This window comes from Fragaria vesca, linkage group LG1, assembly GCF_000184155.1.
Source record: "Fragaria vesca subsp. vesca linkage group LG1, FraVesHawaii_1.0, whole genome shotgun sequence".
Classification (NCBI taxonomy): Eukaryota; Viridiplantae; Streptophyta; class Magnoliopsida; order Rosales; family Rosaceae; genus Fragaria; species Fragaria vesca.
In genome coordinates, this window is record NC_020491.1 from 17,789,459 (window position 1) to 17,811,367 (window position 21,909).

At 38.5% G+C, this 21,909-nt stretch overlaps 1 protein-coding gene, 1 non-coding gene and 1 pseudogene across 3 annotated transcripts; 2 read left to right on the top strand and 1 right to left on the bottom strand.

Moving 5' to 3' along the window:
• Positions 1-588: 588 nt before the first annotated feature.
• On the top strand, positions 589-2,187 carry LOC101314991. Of its 2 annotated transcripts, none has more exons than XR_183764.1 (5): positions 589-886; positions 1,026-1,095; positions 1,377-1,468; positions 1,666-1,834; positions 2,170-2,187. It is a non-coding gene; the product is annotated as an uncharacterized LOC101314991 (transcript). The 2 variants fall into 2 exon arrangements; XR_183763.1 differs by lacking the exon at positions 2,170-2,187 and adding an exon at positions 1,956-2,035.
• A 3,244-nt stretch (positions 2,188-5,431) lies between these two features.
• On the top strand, positions 5,432-8,343 carry LOC101309491. Its single transcript, XM_004289410.1, has 3 exons — positions 5,432-5,678; positions 5,817-5,885; positions 7,738-8,343. The coding sequence occupies exons 1-3, from the start codon at positions 5,469-5,471 to the stop codon at positions 8,341-8,343; spliced, it is 885 nt and encodes a 294-aa protein (XP_004289458.1). The 5' UTR covers positions 5,432-5,468.
• Positions 8,344-18,287: 9,944 nt separating this feature from the next.
• The window catches only part of LOC101309778, a 6,843-nt pseudogene continuing 3,221 nt past the window's right edge, over positions 18,288-21,909 (bottom strand).

Below are 21,909 nucleotides of genomic sequence, written 5' to 3' on the forward strand. Positions count from 1 at the left end.
AGAGAGAGAGAGATTTAATTAGAAAGAGGGGGTTCAGATTACTGGTGAAGCCTTAAGATGGAAGAAAGATCTACATAAAAAGCAAAGAAGAAGCTTATCTAGTTTATTTTCATTTATTTTCTTTGTTCAAATTTTTATTCTAAGTGTATTCTTTATTTATTATTGATTATTAGTTATAAGGATAAAAGTGGAAAAATTTGGGTTGAAAATATGTTTGTAGGGTGAACTAAGAAGACTGTATGGTGGAAATAGCCGCACCCTTTAGCTATTATGACTTTTAATTATCTCGCTAGCTAAATATAGAGAGCGAGATGATGCTCTTTATAATTTAATCAATTCTTTTTAAGATATTTTATGTGATATATATACATATAAACTGTTTAATTTTCATTTGAAGAATAATATTAATTTAATCTCTATTAATAAAGCCAGAAAGAAAGTAAGATGGTTAAATTTTTGAACTTCCGAAAAAACCCTGGCTTTATTATTCATCAGCTATGTCAAAATATTGGTAGGAGGATATAATAGTCATTTCGAAATAAGAGCCAAGAGAAAAACGGTGAGAGAGGATTATGCGGAAGAGAAGAGATGAAAGAAAAAAAGAAAAAAACGAAAAAGAAGGACGCAATTGCATGATCTCCGGACTTCTGAAGACTTCAAAGAACCGCCAGTGCACGATCTCCATACTGCCGGTAACTGCAGCGACAACGTCGGGTTCAAATGGATCAGAAGAAGCAAACGACAAAGGAACAAAAAGGAGAAGAAAGAAACAAAGACGAGCAGAGCAAAATTGAATCAAAAAGAAGGAGAAAATTGAAGCATCTTATCGGCAGACGTGGGATTTGCCATCTGTATAACCCGCTTACCGATTTCGGTAGCAATCCTGGTTAGTAATTTTTTATTGTAGTAATCAGATTTGTCAAATTGTGTTATGCTTTTTTTCCTCTCTGGATTGGGATTCGTATTTAGGATCGGAAGGGAAATTGTTCAAATTCTTCTGAATGTATTTACCCTTGGTTTTGTAGAAAGAAAACTCATACGGGTGGAATAAAAAAACATATCGATGCGGACCTGTACATCCACGCGTTAAGGCCGGTATGCTTCTGCATTTCTTCCTCTTATTCATGTATTGTGTTTTCATGTATTACAGTTGCATGAAATCCCTTGCGTATTTATCAATACATGTAGTGATCGGTGATTGCTTAGTGTAGGATTGTATGCTTCAAAACATAATACGCCATTATTGAAGAGTGAGCTTTATAATCATTCGTTTCTAAAAGATAAGATATGTTTATGTGTATTTGATTAAGTGCTCTTTCCTGGGTTCATTAATTTTTCATCGTTTTCAGTCATTAGCCTTATGTCTTAATCGACAGGTACTTCTCAAGGGGTTGCCCCTTTTGTCTTTCACGAAAGATTCTGTTGCAAACAGAAAGATTCTGTTGCCTTGGAAAAATCATTTTAGAAGGTATGCTGTCTCAATTGTTTGCTGGAGTTCCAATGTTTGTATGAATCTAATATCCATGTAATTTGGTAATGGATTGGTTTTTTGATAAGCCATTCTTAGATCAAGACATGTCTGAATGGTTAAATCTACGTACTTAATTTTCGGTCTCTTTGGTTTTTGGTTTTTTGCTCTCTTTTGTTTTTTTTACAATCTTACAGGTATCTGAGCAGTTATGCTTCCAGGAAACCCCTTTGTACTTTTCCATCGGAACTAAAGGTTTTGCCGGTTGGCTTCTAAGATGCTTTGGTATATTCTGACGCAATGCAATGGAAGCGAAAGGAATGAACAAAGTAATTGAAGACCAAAAAAGTAAAGAAAAACTAATAGGTACTAATACTTGCTCCCCTTCTATTCTCCTTCCTGTTTTCTTCTCTGTCTTTTAACTATTGTTATCTTACTTTGGCTCCTCATGTGGGCTCATACAATACTGGATGATTGGTGCATGCAGAGTGGGTTAGGGTATGAGAAGTTTGTAGCGTCTGACAAACTAATTCAAAGAGGGCGATACTGTTTTCAGTGCCACTGTAGTCAGTTATCTACCTTGAAAATGAATATTACCCACTGTATATATTGTTTTCCCTGATTTGTTTTGGTACCAGTTAAACTGTGTCTTCATCTATGTATCAGCCTTTTAAGTGACAAATTCAAGTCCATATATGCAGGAGTGAACAAAGGAGGACAGATCCGCCACTTCTTTCATCGACCCTCAAAGGCCTATACCGTCTTATTTTTCAGGTGTATTTCTGAACTATATGAAATTATGAACTATATCAATGAGAATTCTGTAAACTAAAGAGAATCAGTTTTTTATGATATCAATTGGTAGTTCAAAAGTTAGTAAGAGGGAACTAACAATTGGTGTCTACTATATAACTGGTGCGTTAGTGGTGGGTGATTATACTAAAACTTATATGTGACATATTAGTACTATATCCTGGGTTCTTTTAATTGCATATTGTTGTCAGTCATTAACCTTATGTCTTAATCGACAGGTACTTCCCAAGGGATTGCCCATTTCGTCGTTCAGGAAACACTTTATTGTCTTGAACAAGGTCGCTGGACCATATACAAAACTACACAGACTTCGGTCTGCCTTCTGTGGTAATACACTCCAGTTTACTATACTTTTATCATACTAGCAATAAAAGATGTACGAACACTAATATAGTTGTGTTCGTAACAAATGCTGTATTCTACTTCAACTTCTATTCTAATCTACCATCTTTCTTCTCTCTCTTTTTTTCACCGTGCAGGCCTAATGATATTTTAACCTAATCTTAAGTGAAGACGTGAGGAAGTGTGGCTGTCAGGTGCGTTTTACATTAGTTCAAAAAATGTTTACAGTAGCAATAAATATATCCCAATGCTTTGAAGTGATGATGAAGGATATAGATTTTTGTATGAAATCCGACAGTTGGATTCATTTGTTTCAAGTGGTTAATATTGATATGGTGAAAGGCATATAATCTAAGAGTTGGATTTTTGTATGTAATCTGAGAGTTGGATTCATATTTACCGAGTGTTTAATATCTATGTACTTCTTACCTTCAGTAATACCAGAATTAAACTGATATGACAGGTATACATGTCTCTTTTTCCTCCAACTAATTTCTTATCATTCATTTTTTAATTTTTTATTGCTATGTTAAAAGATTAATATAACGAGGACGAAGATCAATTGAGGAAACAATCAATGAGATACTCGCAACAAGTACAAAGTTCAGCCCGAAGATGTGCACACTATCATGTACGAAGGAATCTGCGAATAAAGAGTATGGAACATTGGTTTTCAGCTATAGCTTTTTAAAATACCCAATCAACAATTTTTTTTTTCAGTTTTGGGTTTTTGATTTCTATTTTCATTGGAGTTGCCCCTTTAACTTGGATACACTTCTTATTTATAGCGTGATGGGCTACCCTCCTGTTCAGTCATTGAAATTGTATATATATATATATATATATTATTTTTTTTTGGTAAGACATATTGTCATATGCATAGACAAAATTTAAAAGAAATTGCATATTTTAAAAACAAGGGAACATGTAACATTCTTATGTGCGAAGTTTGACACACGACGAACTAGAAAGGAAACACTGCATGTACATATGCAAAATAGATTTTATAACTTTGTTATATACGCATTTGTATAGATGCATGTACAAGGATTTGTTTTAAAAGAGTATGTTTCTTTTTCTGTGGTGGAACCAATAATGAGTAGACTTAAACGGGTGATGGCTTAGTTGAGTTCATGCCATCAAAAATGTATATATTTGTGTGGACCGATGGATGTGTTTGTAATTGGTGAAGAATACTATTGTAGATTTCAGGGGCACTATGGATTATCACGCCAATTAAATTTTGAATGATACTATAGTATCAGCTTGAAGGATATGTATCAAGTAGAGGTAGATATGCACCAAAGAATGTTAAAAGGATGCCAAATTGTAGGCTGAGCACAGTTATTGTCTCTACCAATGAAAATTGAAGAAAATGATCACATATCGGAATAGAAAATTGGCCGTTCAAGAGCAAATAATTCACACGTGTGAGCAAGTGCGGAAGATGACACTTCCGATAATAATGAGTCTTATTAAACACATCTAACCTCCTGTGAGTTCATGTCACAAAAATTATGAGTTCATGTTATAAAAATTATACATATTTTAGTAGACCAATGAATGTTTCTGTATAAGTAATATGTTTTTTCTTTTTTCTTTTTCAAGTCAAGAATATTGTTGTAGGCATATGTAAAATTTAATATATTTGCATGTTATAAAAGTTAGAAAACGTGTAACATTCTTATCTCCCGTATGACACACAACGAAGTAAAAATGAATGACTGAAAAACGTACTGCATGACGAAAAAAGACATACGCACGCACGAGCGCGGCCCTTCAACATGCGCATCGTGCGTGCAAGAAGGCTAGTCTCTATTAATAAAGCCAGAAGGAAATTAGAATGGTTAAATTTTTGAACTACCTAAAAAAACCCGAGTTTAATTTATTAAACTCTATTGCTCTCTATCTAATGTCGAATGGATAGGATGGTAATTTAACAACTAAATTCAAAACAAAAACTGCTGAGATGAGAATTCCCGTGCACGCGAGAACCACACCGGCAGTTGAGGTTCTCCCACTAAAACCAAAAAACTGGAAAGTAGTTTCCGCTCCTGGTGGCCCATTACACTTCAAAAAAAAATAGAAGGAGGTTTAATTAGTTCGCAGCCTTCACTTCGCACAGCACAAACAAAAGGGGTTCTTCAGAATTCAGATTCGACCGAAAAAGAAAAAAAACGGGGTCTTCAGCGATCCACATCGGCGACATGATGGCTTTTCTTATTGATGAATCAGTAGAATGGAGAAGACAGGAGAAAATGATCTTGCATCAGGAACTTTCACATGGAAAATCAATGAATTCTCTACGTTGATTAACAAGTGTTACTCTGACGTTTTTGTTATTGGCGGTTTCAAATGGTACACTTATTTTTGTTACAATCTTAAATATTGGGGTGAATATATTTTTTGTGAATGTTCTAAGTTTTGATCACTCTACATGCATGGCCAGGCGGGCTTCTCTATTTCCAAAGGGGAACAAAGCCGAGAATTCCATATCCATATTTTTGGATGTTGCAGATGCCTTAACATTGCCGTCTGGGTGGACTAGATATGCCGGATTCAGTTTCACCTTGGTTAATCAACTTGATAGAAAATCGTCCAAAACAAAAGGTATATATTTTTTCTTTCATTTTCCATGTCCTATTTTCTCTATCCGTTGATCTGTTGCCTTGTTTTCATAAAAAGACAAGAGTTAAAGTCAGTGAGATAAAATTTAAGTTGTCAAAATAAAAAGTGGGAGCGTGGATTTGATTACCCAAAATTTCATAATGTTGCTGTTTTGGAGAGCGGAGTAATGTGGGGGCAGAAAAGAGAGGAGGGGCAGTAGCAACAGTAGCATTTGCAGATGGTGGCGCAGCTCCTGGTGGGATGCATACCCATCAGCGGCGCCTTCAGAGGAGGAGGAGGAGGAGGAGGCAGAGCTCGGTGGATTACGGCGGCTTCATCCTCAGCAAGCGGCGGCCACCAGAAGCAGAATCACTACGGTGTTCTGGGGCTTACCCGCTACGCCACCTCCGCCGATATCAAGAGGGCTTATCGCCTTCTCGCTCGTAAGGTACTTCTCTTTACCCGGATGCCCTTTTATGATCTCATCTGGTTTATTGCTTATCAATTGCCATGCCCTTGTGTTTGCCCAAGCACTTTCCGAGACAAGTGCTCACAATTTCATACCATTCATTCTTTCCTGTTGCAGTTTCATCCTGATGTTTGCAAGGATTCTCAAGCTGAACAAGTATTCAAGAGCATCCGTCAAGCATACGAGGTTCCTTTACTCTTCTGTTATGTATGTTAATATCAAGTGTTTGATATCTAATAAGTTGAAGATCCATAACAATGATGGTTTGGTCATTTTTGCTTCAGTCTCTTTCTTTTACTCTTAATCTAGTCTTATTCTCTCAAAACTCTCAACCAATCTACCCCATACCTCTTACTTCTCAGTCCCATATCATATCATGTTGCACAGACAGAGGAAAAGCAGGTGAAAAAAAAGAAAACAAAAGCACACACACAAGTCAACCTGAAAACACAAGTAGAAACAAGAAATTAGCCTCACTTGACAACAGCTAACAAATTCATTATAGTAGCAGGAGAGAGACATGATTCGCACTCTGGTCCCCAACTCTACATAAAAAAGCACGAAGGAGAGTGTAAACGCCTCCTTTGGACAAGATCACTCCATGCCACAGAGATTTTTCTTCTGTATGGCAAGTCTTGAACATCTTGCCCGTAACAGTTTAATTCCGCACAATAAGGTTGCCTACATCTAGCCCCCTCTTATCCTTCTAGTAACCACCTCCCAACTAACCAAGGTTTATCATCTGCATCTCCAGTAGTATGAGTGAGTTTTTTGGCTAAATTTATCAATAGTTGGGAAATTCAACAATTGATATAGCAATTGTGTTCCAGCAGTATTAATTATTTGTGAGTTTTCTGATAAGTTTTGATCAATGATGAATTAACACGTGGACAATATGAAGAGAGAGAATATAACTTTTGCTTTAGCAAATCATGACACAATTGCTAAATTTAGCAATTTATCTTAGCAATAGTTGAACTTAACTTCTTTTTAGCTATTTTGTTGGAGTTGAGTTTTGCTACAAAAATGCATAAGTTTGGCTAAAATTCCAGTTTAACAACTCTGCTGGAGATGCTAGGTAGGGTCTTATTAGTATTTTGTCAAAACTAGGTTTGTTAGGATCTATGGTATGCTAATGTTTTGGAGTTATTTTCTATAAATAGAGGCATTGCTCCTTCAAAAATACATGAATGATTAAATAAAAATGTCTTGAATCTTAGTTATCTTGCTTCTATATATATCCTTTGCCTTCCTAGTCTCTCTTCTCCGAAACCAAAATTTTCTCTTCTCATCATCCATCTCTAAATTACAAATCTCCACATTGCTTCGCAGTTGTTTTCTTCGGTTTCATAATTTATAAATAATGGGTTCCACAAGAGATAGACATCTCAATTTTTTTTGTGTGTGTTACAAGCGTGGCCTAAAAGGCCTAAACAAAGAAAACAAAAAAACTAAGTACTAGAGCAGGAGACTCTCCTAGCTCTTGTTACAGCAGCAAGATCATCAAGAAATGATTGAGCAACATGGGCTGGAGGATTGTCAAAAACAATCAGGCCTAATTCATGAAGCACATTGTTTTTAGCCAATGCATCTGCAGTCATGTTGGATTCCCAGAAAATATGATTGATCTGAGTAGCTCCCAAAGCAGACATGAAATTCTTACAACCTTTAAGGAGAGAGCCAAGAAGAGATAGAATTCTCATTTCTCTTGGGGACTTTCCTGTCTTAGTAGCATTGCTTTTAATGGCTAGAATTTTAAATAACTTAGAAGTTAGAACCATAAATTTTAAACCCATAACGGCATTTTTTTGAATTCCCTAGAAGTCTGGAAAAAGTGAGTCAAAACTACTGTCAAACTAATCATGGCTAATAGTTGCGAAATTTCTTGTTTTTATGACTGAGAAAGTTAATATGAACTCGGTCATGACTCATGAAAGAAATGCTGGTCATGAATCATATATCCCATTTTGTTTATATTTTAGTTGACGCAAATCACTCGTTGACTCAGACCCTCTACATATTTTGTACCTATAAACAGATACTATCTAATGAAGCAACCAGGATTCAGTATGACCAAGAACTTAAATATCAGAAACAGACAGGTCGACAATGTACAGCACAGCGGAACTACAGTCCTGAATTCGAAGATGGTGTAAGGATCTATAAGTGGGATCAGGTGAGGCAGAACATGAAACGTGAGAGACAGTGGGAACATTATAATGTAAATGAAACATCAAATGGTAAATCAGATGAAGCATCTGAAAGAGAGCCATCCCAAGAGAGAGGTTCCTTCGGCGAAGTTCTTAGATCTGCCTTTGTGTCTCTGTTTTTATTGCATACTGTTGGATCCCTTTTGTCTCTCAGTTTTAGTAGTCTGATGGCCTTGTTGGACAGGAAGTTGGATGCTGGATATAAGATTGGTTATGTCATTGCATGGATTTTGGGTGGGAGGGGTGGTATCTTGCTCAGTCTGTGTTTATCTTTTGCTAGTTGGATTTGTGGAAAGACCAGCAGCAGTATGGTTTCTCTAGTGGTGGTAGCCTTGTGGGTTGGCTTGAATCTTGCAAGATTTGCACCACTTCCTCAAGGTGCTCTTCTTACACTTCTCTACATGTCCATCAAGCTACAAGGTGATAGGAACTAAAACAATGTTTGCTCTATTGTAATCGATTTTTTTACTTCTCTCAATCATCCATTTTTTTTTTTTAGGAGAAAACAAAAATTTCTGTGCATAAGTTTGTATGAATGCAGTGCAATACAATCATATAACCTGATTCTTTGGTTATGACGAAAATGGGAATTTGTTTTCGATACAACAGAAGGAAAGAAAAATAAAAAAATTACAAAACAAACCCTCATTTTGCACCCAGCTGATCCGGATGGAAAATGAAAGACACAGTGGGGTACACAATAAAATCAAACAGCTGGATCCGAATGGGAACGAGCGTATTCAGCTAGACAGTCTGTAACGAAGTTAGCCTCCCGATAAGTAAAACGGATAATGATGGAGTCGCATTGTGTAGCCATTTTTTGAATGTCATGCACCATTGTTTTTATTTCTCCAAGGAATTGTCGAATGTTGAATGTCTATTTAGACAATTCATTAACAACTTTGAACCTCCTTCCGAAACTACATTCTTGAAATTGTTAAGACATAAGGTATGAAGGCCTTCTCTGAGATTGCTTCTGCTATTAGGACACATGCCAGCTTCGCCAATGTGTTTGCAAGCCAAAATGATTGGAAAACTCAGTAGTTTCCACATTTGTAGTAAGGTTGGAGAAGTGGAGTGAGCTATGTTGCACGGACATGGCGACACGACAGGGTGCGACACGTTGACACGGCAGATCTAAAAAATCTAAGATCTGACACGGTTTGGACACGGAAAATAATTTATATATTTATATATTTTAATACATAAAATATATATATACTAAAAACATGAGCTCGAGACTATATGCGATTATCAACAAAGAGATGCTGCAATTAAATGGAGATTAGGAAACCCGGTGACTAATTTGAAGTGGAAAAGAGAGATGAAGGAAGAGGGGAAGAGTGGAAAAGGGAGATTAAGTTGCAGTTTACAAACTAGATCAGACTATTAGAGTTTAAAAATTGACTAGGAGAGATATATCATATATCACCACTCTTATTATTATTATTTATTTATTTTTGTTGCTTAAAGGTTGTGATACCTTTTCTTTTGGGTTTATGTTTTTTTTAATTGAAATTACTGACGTGGCGTGTTGAATGATGACATGGTGTGTCGGTCAAAGTGTCGGGCCATGTCGAAAAAGTCAACATTTTCCGCCCTCAGAAGTGTCCGTGCAACATAGGGAGTGAGGAACTTTTGATGAAAAAAATGTCCTGAACTCCTCGGACCCCGAACAAACTAATCCGGTTTTGGGTGTAGTGGTACGGGAATAGCTAGGATTTGTTGAAGTAAATCAAAGGTAGTGAGTCACGTCAGACAAAGCCTGGAAGTTCCATTGCCCATTTTGACTGAAAGCAGAAACTTTAAGATTCAATCCAAGTTAGCAGATCCGGAGGAACAATATGAAGCATATGGTAAGGTAGAACCCAATTAAAAGACTAGAAGGATATTCATCACCAACAATTCAACGTAAACCTACCAGAATTCTGTGACGTGAATCTAATATACCTTTCCATGCTAGAGATCTATTTCAAACTATATCAATAGTGAGGAATTGCACATTGCGCAAGTATTTTCGTGTTACAAGTTGCTCCCACCAAGTTTGTGGCAAACGCTTTCTTACTAAAAACTTCAATATGTGATTCCAGCCCCAATTCTCTAGGTAAAGCCGTTTGCTTCCAAGCAACATAAGAGTGGGATTTTCCCAACTCCAAGCATATATAAACAAGCACAAGCTTTCAAATGAGGTAAGTCCAAAAACTGTACTCATTCTCTTTTGCTCCCATCATCACAATTTGACTTAATCATCGGAATGTTATAGGTCGGCACCCCTGGTGTATCCTATGACTTTATTGATTGTTTTGGCATATACAAGACGAGAAAGCGTACATAACCTGTACTCCAGTGACACACCAGCCTATCCCAATACCGTGACTCACAAAGGAAACAATTGGTGCTCTCGTTGAGGGTAAGACCACCCTCTATGGTCGAGATTACGCCCACGGGCGCAAATGATTCTTCTTTGGAATACCCAGGATGCATAAATTTTTCTCCCCCTTCATTAGAAATAACCCCAACCGACGGGAAGGTTTGACAAACCGATATCGCAGCTACATCCTGCATATGAACTGATGAAGTGTGATTATTTCGCGCCCAAGGAACAAGCTACCTGAGAACACACCACTCACGCTGCTCTTCAAGCCCAACTTCAAGAAAATGCAGAAGGAACCCTAGCTAGGTCAGAGGATAAGCCACAATGACGCTGTAGAGAGGGCCTCCAAAGTGTTCACACATGGGTCCAACAACCCTGGGCCCAGTTTTATGCCAACGCCATGCAAACCGTGTTCATTAGCACTCCACTCCTACACCAAGCCTTAAATGGCCTGCTCCCGAGACCTACTCTCATCAATCTTGGTCCCAACCCTAGTCTTGCCCATCATCAACCTCTCCTAAATTTGCAAACCCAACACTTGATACAACTTATGAAGAGCGTCACTAAGCTCAATTCAAAAATCAATGCCTCTGGCGATACCTCATCTTGGCGCCCATATACTACCCATGTCATGAGGGTGGGACCCTATACCTCCCAGATTCAAGTCAAGAAAAAGCCCCCAGAAGCCAAGCCATTCAAGATCCAAAAGTATAATTGTACATGGGACCCATATCATCATCGAGGTTTGTACATGCCAAGTGCCAAGACATGGATGAATTTGTAGCTGCAATAGCCTTCAAGAAGGCTCTCTCAAACCCACTCCCTATTTGTTAGCTCAAAAAGAAGGATTTCTGCTATTACAACGACCTCATTGCTGAACTGACCTGCCTAACCCAAGCAGAATTTGATACTTTTGACCATCACCAAAAACCAACACTTTTACAACAGCTTCCCCTACAAATTCCTCACATAACGAGTCCCAAAACCAATGAGGAAAAGGTTGGAGCCGAGATGAACATTCCAATGAGAAATATGGAAAGCACAACCACCAAAGTTACGGGAAAACAAACAATGACAAGTCACAGAACAAACCCAGAGACGCTCCCTACTAGCAGTGACATCAGTGTCCCCAGTTGTCCCCTATAGCAAAACAAATCTCACGATATGAAGTTTATACCACTCTCACGTGGTCCTTTAAAAAAATTTGGAACCGCCACAAAGACATCATCCCCCAGCTCCCAAACAACAATTCCTTAGAAAGACCACCACTAATGTCTGATATGCCCTAAAGAACACGATCGAGTACTTGATCCATAATGGCCAACTTCAGTAATACAAGTTTCCCGCTACTAGTGCCAATGTCGTTGAAGTCTATGGAGAAATCCTGACTATTCATGGCGATGCCACTCACGGATTAGATGGAAGAATCTCCGAATGTGCTTGCCCTCGAGGGACTGAAGTCGAGATTATGCATTTGCGGCAGCAATTCGCCCGAGAACCTATCTTGTGGGTTTCTTTCAGTTTCTAAAAGACAAAGATACTATCGGGACCTCCCACAGTGACCTCTCTTTGCAGATTGATCATTGGCACACACGACGTGTTTTGGTTGATACTGGTGTCGCGGTCAATTTAATGTTCAATGATTGCTTCAATGGATTTAAGCGGGGACGAGATAAGTTGTGTCGAAACCATGAGCCACTTATCAGCTTTTCGGAGAGATCACTCAACCATTACGGTCAAACCAGCTCACCATCATTGTCGGATGCGGGATAAAAATCACCCAGTGATATGTATGTGACAGACTCCCCCTGAAGTCTGCACTTTCCCCGGATTCTTACAACAATAATAGGAGTTTGGATAACTTAGCATATAAATGCTAAAAGCATGTCTTCAAATATGGCACTGGGCAATGATTAACTATATCTTGACGTGTTATCCTAAATCTTGACCTTTTACATTTTGATCTTGGGAAGGCTGCCTAAAAACTCAAAATATAAGTTCGCACTAAAAATCAGATTATCACGTAGCATGACATTCGTGTACTAAAAAACAGTCGTAACTTGCTCTAGGAAATAGATATGGACAAACCATAAGATGATATGGAAACTAGACATCCGTAGCGTTCCAACCATATCTAAGAACATTCTTGTTCGTCCCAGCTGTTCACAAAGCTCTATTTAAGTTGACTGATTAGAAAAAACATATTTTCTAATTTCGCTTTTGATGCGTCTTTCTTCACATATAGCTAGTATATATGGTGTAGATAGTGTCCATTCTATCATGTCATTTTCTATTTAGGGATTGAATAAGCCCAAAAGTGTTTTTGTTTTACTAATAATTACTATTACGGATACGTCATAGTACGTGATTATTTGGACATTTTTCGTACCTTTAATATGGAAAGGATGTCTTTATACCATTCCTTTCGCATTGTGTGGGCGCAGAGCTACACCTAACCTAACAACTTTTCATAGTGAATGAGATGTCAAGTCTTTCGTGTTTTGTTAAGTACAATAATGTGTCTTAGTGTACTTAATTAGATGAGAATTCATTTGCTAACACTTCTTTGTCATCATCTTCCTTTAGATAAAAAAAACAGATTTCTCTTCAGTGTAAACACTTTAACTAATTAAGGGAGTATATGCAGCCTCACTTTCTTTAGAGCGTCTAAACCGATTAATGGATAATCACCATCAATACAGTTCTCGAGTTCTTTCTCGGGACTGTGTCTTCCCAAAATCTTTATCATTCTTAACTTCGGATGTAAATTCGGAATGAACACGCAAATACATAATTCGTCATATCCTTATGGTCTGGAGACACTTGATCTTGGTGAATGAAATTCGTTCAAGACCTTCATATATATCTCTTAATTTACATCCCATAGAGATATGTTATGACAACATTCATACGCTACATGTTTCAGTTTTTCAGAAAGTACCAACCTTGCTAAAATAATAATTTTTACCGGCCCTGAGTTGGGGACAACGTGCTAAATTAATAATTCACTAAATTTATAAGATAATACAAATTTTAGAATTCACAAAGACTCCATTGAATATATAAATTAATAATTCCATATTACATAGAATTTATTATTCATTTATGAGGACTTCATGAAGAATGAGTCAATTGTGACATAACACTTCGTGGATTATTTTTCTTTTTTTCTTTTTTTTTGGAGTAAAGGGCTGGTGCGGCTGCCTTCAAGCTTTGATTAATGAAATTGTCGAATACAAGAGGGACATTGAGCTTAAACCCCTGATTACAAAGACCTGAACTAATCTCTACAAACATGTACTCAATTAGGCACCGACTAGCAAAAAGTGCTCTATTGGCTGCTCTATTTGCTTTAATATAGTGGTGACATAACGAAAAGTTAACTCGACTAAAGCGAAGCATAATTCCCACAAACACAGCTTTCCTACTATGTTGCCGTCGGAGGATAAATTCGATGACGCTTAGCTTCACCCTGCCACTAGGCGGCAACGACCATTTGACGAAGCAAGGAACTCGCTGCATACCTAAGGCAGACATATTCCCGCTACTAAGAGGTTGCAACCATGTGCTAATGCATGAGATTCGCAACCAAGTTAAAGCGGACAAGGCACATTGAGTGCACGCACCTACTCCTACCGAATAACGATAGGAATTTATTAAAACAACTGAAACAACAAAACAACTAACAAGATAACACAAACACACAGCAGAACTGGCCCAACCACTCAGCCCAAAATAGGCCCACTTCCAAGCTGTGACTGAGAAGCCCAACATTGACCCACAGCTCAAAACGGCTTTCGCACAACCCGCACAGTCCAAACCTTCTCGCCCCGCCGACGGTCGAGCCACCGCTGCTCTCTGGATTGAACTGCTCCACCGCCGACAAACCATCACTAGAATAGCATCCCGATCCCCACCTCCCAAACCTTGACAGTCCGACTGCAAACCTTGGCAAATCTGTCTTCCGACTCGCTTCCAATCTTCATCGGATCTTCAACGGATCACGCTCAGAAGCACCCATGGATTCACAATCCGGATCAGATGTGAGGATCTCGTGCCACGCAATCGACCGCCACCACTCTTTGCGAGATCTATCCAAATGCAGTCACCGCCTTCGACTGAAGGCGTTATAGAATGGGCTAACTCAGCCCCTAGCCACCGATCACCAAGTGAAAACTTCGCCAGCATCCCTTCCGGCCATAGTCAACTCACGCCGGCGAGGCTAGTGGCCAACGCCGGCATGGCGGCGAGGCTGGACGAGAGGACTTTTCCTCTTCGGGTTTTCCTCTCCTCTCTCTCTCTCTCTCTCTCTCTCTCTCTCTCTCTCTCTCTCTCTTCGTGGATTATCTTTCTTGTACTCACATAATGTTTTATACATTTCATCCGTCATCACCGATATTTTTACTCTTTTGATATGTTTTGTGACTATGGTTTTTGTTTATTTAAATAGAGTTTTGTTTATTAAATGTTTATCAAATGAACTAATATAGTACATCAAATTAATAATACGTTCAATGTTCTAAAAGGCGCTAGGCGCTAGGCGGGCGGTAACCCACAGCCTAGAGCCTGGACAGCCTAGGCGAGGATTAGGCGGGGACTAGGCGATTTGTATTTTTTAAGATTTATTAATTAAAAATATATATTTTATGCAATTTAATATTTGAAAACGGTCAAATATAGATAAATTATTCAACATAATCTAGTCATTCTCATTTATAAAATAAATTATAACTAAAATTTAGCATAACTTCCTGTAAAAGTGAGCAACAACAGCAATAAACATATACACTTCTAATTTTAAGCACACAATTAACTATTATATTCTCATACTCCCCACAATATAATAATCCCACCACAAAAAGAAAACAAAAATAGCCGTAGAGCTTAGCAGCCTAGGCGGGCTAGGCGGCATTTAGGCGAGCTAGGCGGCCGCCTAATCGCCCACAACCTGGCATAAAGGCCTGGAAAAAAAGCGAGGCGGCTTGTTGCAGCCTAGGCGGGGACTAGGCGGGGCCTTTTAGAAGCTTAAATACGTTGAATAACGAAGTACGTCAAATAAAGTAGCATATTGAATAATGTATACGTAATAAATTCGACAATTTTACACATTGAACATTAACGTATAAAAATATTATTTTTGTTGAAAAAATAAAACAATATTTTGATAAATTAATAAGTTATTAAATAATCAATAAATTAATAAATTATTAATTTATAGATTAATTAATACCTCGCTAAATTAATAAATTTTTCCGGTCCCGACCGTTATTAATTTATAGAGGTTTAATTGTAGTGGAGTGCAATGACATTCATTATGAGAGTATATCTCTTCGTAGTCGATCCCAATGTGTTTTGTGACAGACCTTACGCCATAAGATGACTATAGCTTTTGTTCTCACTCCAATTTCTAATAATGACATATTCGATAGAGTTTATACTTGCGGTGTCAGCGTCACCTACCCAAGAACCTATCTCTTCGTTAATGAACTTTAATTCGTGTTGGATCACATCTTTCCATTAGGCTAATCTACTAAGTTTACATTTTTCAACAAAGTATGGTTCGATATCAAACTCATTATTTCACGTCCTCATGTAATACTATTGTAATAAGTATTTGTAAAGATTTGTATATTCTCGAGATTGAATTTGACATTGAGGCATCCCCCAACGATAATCACAATCCAGACTTGTAACACCCTGACCTCAAATTTAATTAGGATAATCCAGATTTTTACCGATGGAAAGGATTTGTTCTACCCAAAAACTGATATTCGTTCATAAATATATTAAAATTGAAAACAATTTAAATCAAAGAGGACAAGGTCTGCTTTCACCTCATGTTCTTATATGAGTCGCCGGAATACGAAGAAGAACCATCAGAGCCTCCAAATCCATTGAGCTTCATACTCCTTCTTCATCCTGTCATGGTTCATCCGATGAGGTTTTGACTTTTGAAGCTTCTAGAGCCATAAGGCTTCCCCGACTGTATATCCGAGCAGACGAGTGGGAGTCAGGAAGTCGGTGATTCCCCCTTTCCACCTTCTCCTTCTCCGTCAACAGTTGATCAACATTAACGGGTGTAAGAGCAAGGAGTGACTGAATAGTTCCGTGGTCTCCCTTTTCCCTTCCCAATAGGAATCCCCAAAAGAGTGAGTGATCCCCCCTTCCAGGAGGTTTGCGACCTCTCCTTTTCTTTTTTCTCCTTCCCTCTATCGGTTTTAATTCCCCCTTCTAGTCTCTTCCACATTCTTTATTTATTATATTATTATTATTATTTTCCAATAGTCGGGTATTACAAGACTTCATGAAACGAATTTGATTACCATTGATCATGGATCAGGTTGTGCCAAACTATCTTACTTCCTTAGGCGAGTAAGTATCGAACCTAAGAGTCTCCCTCCTTCTTTTGGTTGCCACTATATGGCGTCACCATATCACCATTCATGGTGATGGGCCAACACCAATTCCTTTGTATCGTGTCATGTCCTCTTAGTAGTACATCAGTCCTTGTAGAGATATTTGCAGCATGTGATCTCGTCACTTTAATACATTAAGTATCAAGTACTCCATGATGTCAAATTTTGGGCAAATATGTTGGTAGCCAACTCTAAAACAAAGTTGATTAGTAATTTTGGGCATTTAAGTGGAGATCAAGATGTATTATGGTAACTTAATTCAATGATGTGTTTAACACTAAAATAAAGAGATAAGAAAATATATCGGAGAACTATGTTATTCATCAATAGGAGCCTCTTTTATATATAGAATTACAAAGTATCCAAGGACATAGATCGGGGCCCAGAAGGCTAGGTCAAGGCTCGGTCGTCGGAAAACTTAAAACAAGGGACAAGGATTTCTTGAGTGGTGGTTGCTATTAGATGTTGAGTGTGTTGATAACGTATTGAAGGAGAAACACTAAAATAGAGAGATAGCAAAGTAGATCGGAGAACTATGTTATTCAGTAATAGGAGCATCCTTTATGTAGAGAATTAAAGTACCTTTTAGGTATGTAGATGAAAATATAATCATATTCAATTTGGTGAACTATCATAACATGAAATCGTAATTACTATTCCTACTAGCATTAGACCAATGCACACACAAAGTGAGTTATCCCAAAACAAATTCTCCTTAACATGGTTACATTAAGTCAGGTCATACTATTCATTGGGCTGAACAAAACCAACCCGACCCAGCAAAGGCCCAAGTCCGCTTGCCAATTCCATTTTTCCTCTCCTCCAACCGGACCGACTTGCCATGTCAAAAGAAGCCCCACTGGTCAACTCTCTGGTGGCCTCCCTAGACCATCCAACATAGCAAAAAACTAGAAAAGACCTGACCTGCTAGCTATTGGTCAGTTGGCCTTGCCGCTCATAAACATCCACATACTCGAAAACTCGAGAAATACAATTGCATGGGATCGACCTCGCTACCCGACCAAATAAACCATCACTTTAAACTCCACCACCACCAATCCATATAAGTGATCTCCGTCTCTACACCGCCTACCCAAAACGAATAGAAACATAACAAAAGCCTACACCCTGATCCACCACCGTCTTGAACAAAGCCTTTGACGTACCCATATCCAATGACCAACAAACTGAACATACGATCAGAGGTGCTGCTTTGAACCCCCGCATTGAAGCCGCTAATGCAACACATGTTCGTCAACAAAGCCCCTCATTTTCCACACAATCAGCACCTCAAAACGCACCGCGCCACCGCCTTTTTGCACCATGAGCAGCACTCTCCCAAGAGGGAGAATGTTGTCGCCGCCTCGAACCCCAAAGTTACGACTCTCAAATTTCACTCGAAGAAGTACTAATAAAGATTGATATTGGTGTAGAAAACTGAATTGTATTGATCTGTGTTCGATGAACAAGATTTATACAACCTAAGAGTTATACTAACTCCATGATTCTAGCTACAAATAAGGAATGTAATAAACTATGATATATGTTACAATAACAACAAGATTACCAAGCCTAACTAATTGGGATATTATCCCGTAGATGTCTCAATACTCCCCCTCAAGTTGGAGTGTATGTTAATTACACTTAACTTGCTCAATAGCTCAGCAAATTGCTTTGGCTGTAATGGCTTCGTAAAAATATTAGCAGGTTGCTCTGCTGTTCAAACATGGGTAGTTTTGACAAGTCCTCTTTGGATTTTTTCACGAACAACATGACAATCAATTTCAATATGCTTTGTTCGCTCATGAAAAACAGGATTGGATGCTATATAAAGTGCAGCTTGATTATCGCAAAAGAGAAGTGCTTGTTGTACGTGTACCTTTTACGTTCAAATCTTTCAGAATGTTCTGCAACCATGTAATTTCACAACATGTAGACGCCATAGACCTGTATTCAGCTTCTGCACTGGATCTTGACACTGTTGTTTGCTTCTTTGTTTTCCAAGATATAGGTGCATTACCAAGGAAAATACAATACCTAGTTACTGACCTCCTCGTGTCTTTGCATCTTGCCCAATCTGCATCACAATAAGCTCTCAGCTATATTCTTCTTGTGGATGGCAGTAATATGCCTTGTCCTGGCATCTGCTTCAAATATCTAAGTACTTTGTGTGCCGTCTCCAGATGTGGCTCTCTTGGTTTATTCATGACCTGACTTAGGATGTGAACAACATACACAATGTTTGGTCTTGTGATAGTGAGATAGATTAGTCTTCCTACCAATCGTCTGTACTGTGAAGGGTCAGATAACAGCTTTCCCTCTTCTTGTGTTAAGGCCGTGTTGTATTCTACAGGAAAGGTGGTAGGTTTTGCACCAAGGAAACCCGAATCCTCCAGTATTTCCAATGCGTATTTTCTTTAACTGAGCACAATTCCTTGTTTGGAACGAGCAACTTCTATTCCAAGAAAGTATTTGAGTACTCCCATATCTCTCAACTTAAACCTGTCAGATAAGTACCTTTTCACCATGGTTATGTCGTCAATGTGACTTCCTGCTAGAATAATGTCATCAACATATACCAATAAGACTGTAAAGCGGCCTTTGTAATTTCTGACAAATAAAGAATTATCTGACCAGGATTGTCGAAAACCGGCAATTGTGAGAGCTTTGGATAATTTGATGAACCACTGTCTAGAGGCTTGTTTAAGACCGTACAATGATTTGTGTAGCTTGCAAACTCGATTCTCCCCCTTTCCTCCGAAATCAGGAGGAAGTTGCATGTAAACCTCTTCATATAAATCCCCATGTAGAAAGGCATTACTAATGTCAAGTTGATGAAGATGCCACCCTTGTAAAGCTGACAAACTGAGAAGGATTCGAACAGTAGTGAGCTTGGCTACTGGTGCAAACGTTTCACGATAGTCTATGCCTTCAATCTGACTGTAACCTTTACCAATGAAACGGGCTTTGTACCGCTCAACACTGCCATCTGGATTGTTTATTCAAGGGTGGTGACACAAGGCTCCAAGTACGGTTATTTTGCAAGGCTCGAATCTCATCTTGGATGGCCTGACGCCATTTGGGATCAAGTACTGCCTGTGAGAAAGATGTAGGCTCACACTGCATGGTTAGCGTAGCAGTAAAGGCACGATGTGAACTCGAAAGTCTATCATAAGACAATACAGTAGATAAAGAATGAGCCGTACCTGAGACCTCGTTCGGTGAAGATGGTGTGACGACACGTGAGGGGAGAGCTGGTTCGATATGAAAGTCTTGCAATAAGCTTGAAGTCCTTGTTGGTCGAGTTGATCGACGTGGAGCAGGCTTTGGAGAAGAATTGGGAGACGCATGAGAACTAGACACACTTGTTGGAGGAGATTGAGGTGTTTGGAGAATAGGACTTGGTGATGGAAAAGTTTGAGCAGCGGAAGGTGACTCGATGGACTCGATATCCGGATTTGTATAGGCAGACGGAGTGATTGGCGGAGAAGTGGAAGGAGCAGAAGGAGATTCTGGAAATATCTCACAAGGATTCTCGCTAGATAGCCCAGGAGGATTAGGACGGGAACTGTGTTGACGTGGACTGGTTTGACTAGGAAGGACAGAGGTGGAATTCTCGGGATTAGCATGTTCAGCAGGACTGTTGGCGTGATTTGTGGCGCCAGAATTTCGCAAAGAATCACCGAAATTGAAGAGAGAATTTGGTGGGATTGGTAGATCAGAAGAATTAGGAGATTTTGTGCGATAAGGAAAATCTTCCTCAAAGAAAATCACATCCCGAGAGAATAGAATTTTCTTGTTTTTAAAATCATAAACCCGATAACCCTTTTTACCATGAGGGTAACCCAAGAAAATGCATTCAACTGACTTGGGATCAAATTTGCTGGGTTTCAATGGATGTGTGGAGACAAAACACCTACAACCAAAAATTCGTAAATGGTCATGATTTGGTTCTTTGGAGAAAAGTTTCTCAAAGGGTGTTTTTCCTTGCAAAAGAGGTGTTGGAGTGCGATTTATGAGATAGCTAGCTGTGAGAATGGCTTCACCCCAAAATCGTTTCGGAAGATTGGCTTGAAAAAGGAGTGAACGAGCAACATTTAAAAGATGACGATGTTTCCTTTCGGCAACACCATTTTGTTGTGGATTATTGACACAAGTTGTTTGATGTTCTATGCCTTTAGATGCATAAAAATCAAGCATGAGAAACTCAGGACCATTGTCACTTCTAATGACTTTGACGAGCTTATCAAATTGAGTTTTAGCTAAATGAACAAAACTGACAATGAGTGAACGTGCTTCAGACTTGTATTTCATAAGGTAAACCCATGTAGCTCGTGAATAATCATCAACAATGGTGAGAAAGTATTACGCACCAGTGAGTGAAGGAACGTGATAACCGCCCCAAATATCAATATGAATCAATTCAAAACAATCTTTACTGGAGGTAAGACTTAAAGAGAATGGTTGACGAGTTTGCTTAGCCAAAGGGCAAGTTAAGCAATTATTTGGTGCACAATTGTCTTTAGAAAAAGAAAATAATGAAAATACTCGTTGTGATGGGTGGCCAAGACGCTGATGCCAGAGGTTGGATTTTTGAACTCGAGCCATATTGCATGTTCCTTTCTGATGGTGATCGAGACAGTAGACTCCCTCCCTCTCAGTGCCCATCCCAATCATCTTTCCCAATCGTAGGTCCTGCATAATTGTAACACCCTGACTCAGGTGTTAGAAGAATAAACGAATAAAATAAATAAGGAAAATCCTAAATTTTTTGTTTTGTTTATTTGCGGTTGCACCCAAAACTTGATCGGGCTGCCTACGTACCCTTTTAAATGGATCAAGCCACTCGTAGTTCAACATTTTATTCTACTTCTCTACCTTCACTAACAACATCTCATTTACCACCATAAGTCCAAAATCAAAACCAAACTTACGGACTCTTAAGAACCATTTCATGATACATACCAATTTTAAAATGTTTTCTTCTATACCCATTTAATCAAATCAACCCGGCCATACAAAGCCTCATGCATCAACAAAACTATATGAATTTATTATCATTCCAATATAAAGTTCTAGGAGAATAATTAAGCTCATCAACTTAACCAAACCCTACACTTAACTCGCAAAACAACCTACTCAAGTGCCAAAGAGTGTGTATATGTATGCACACATACATATATATATATATATATATATATATATATATA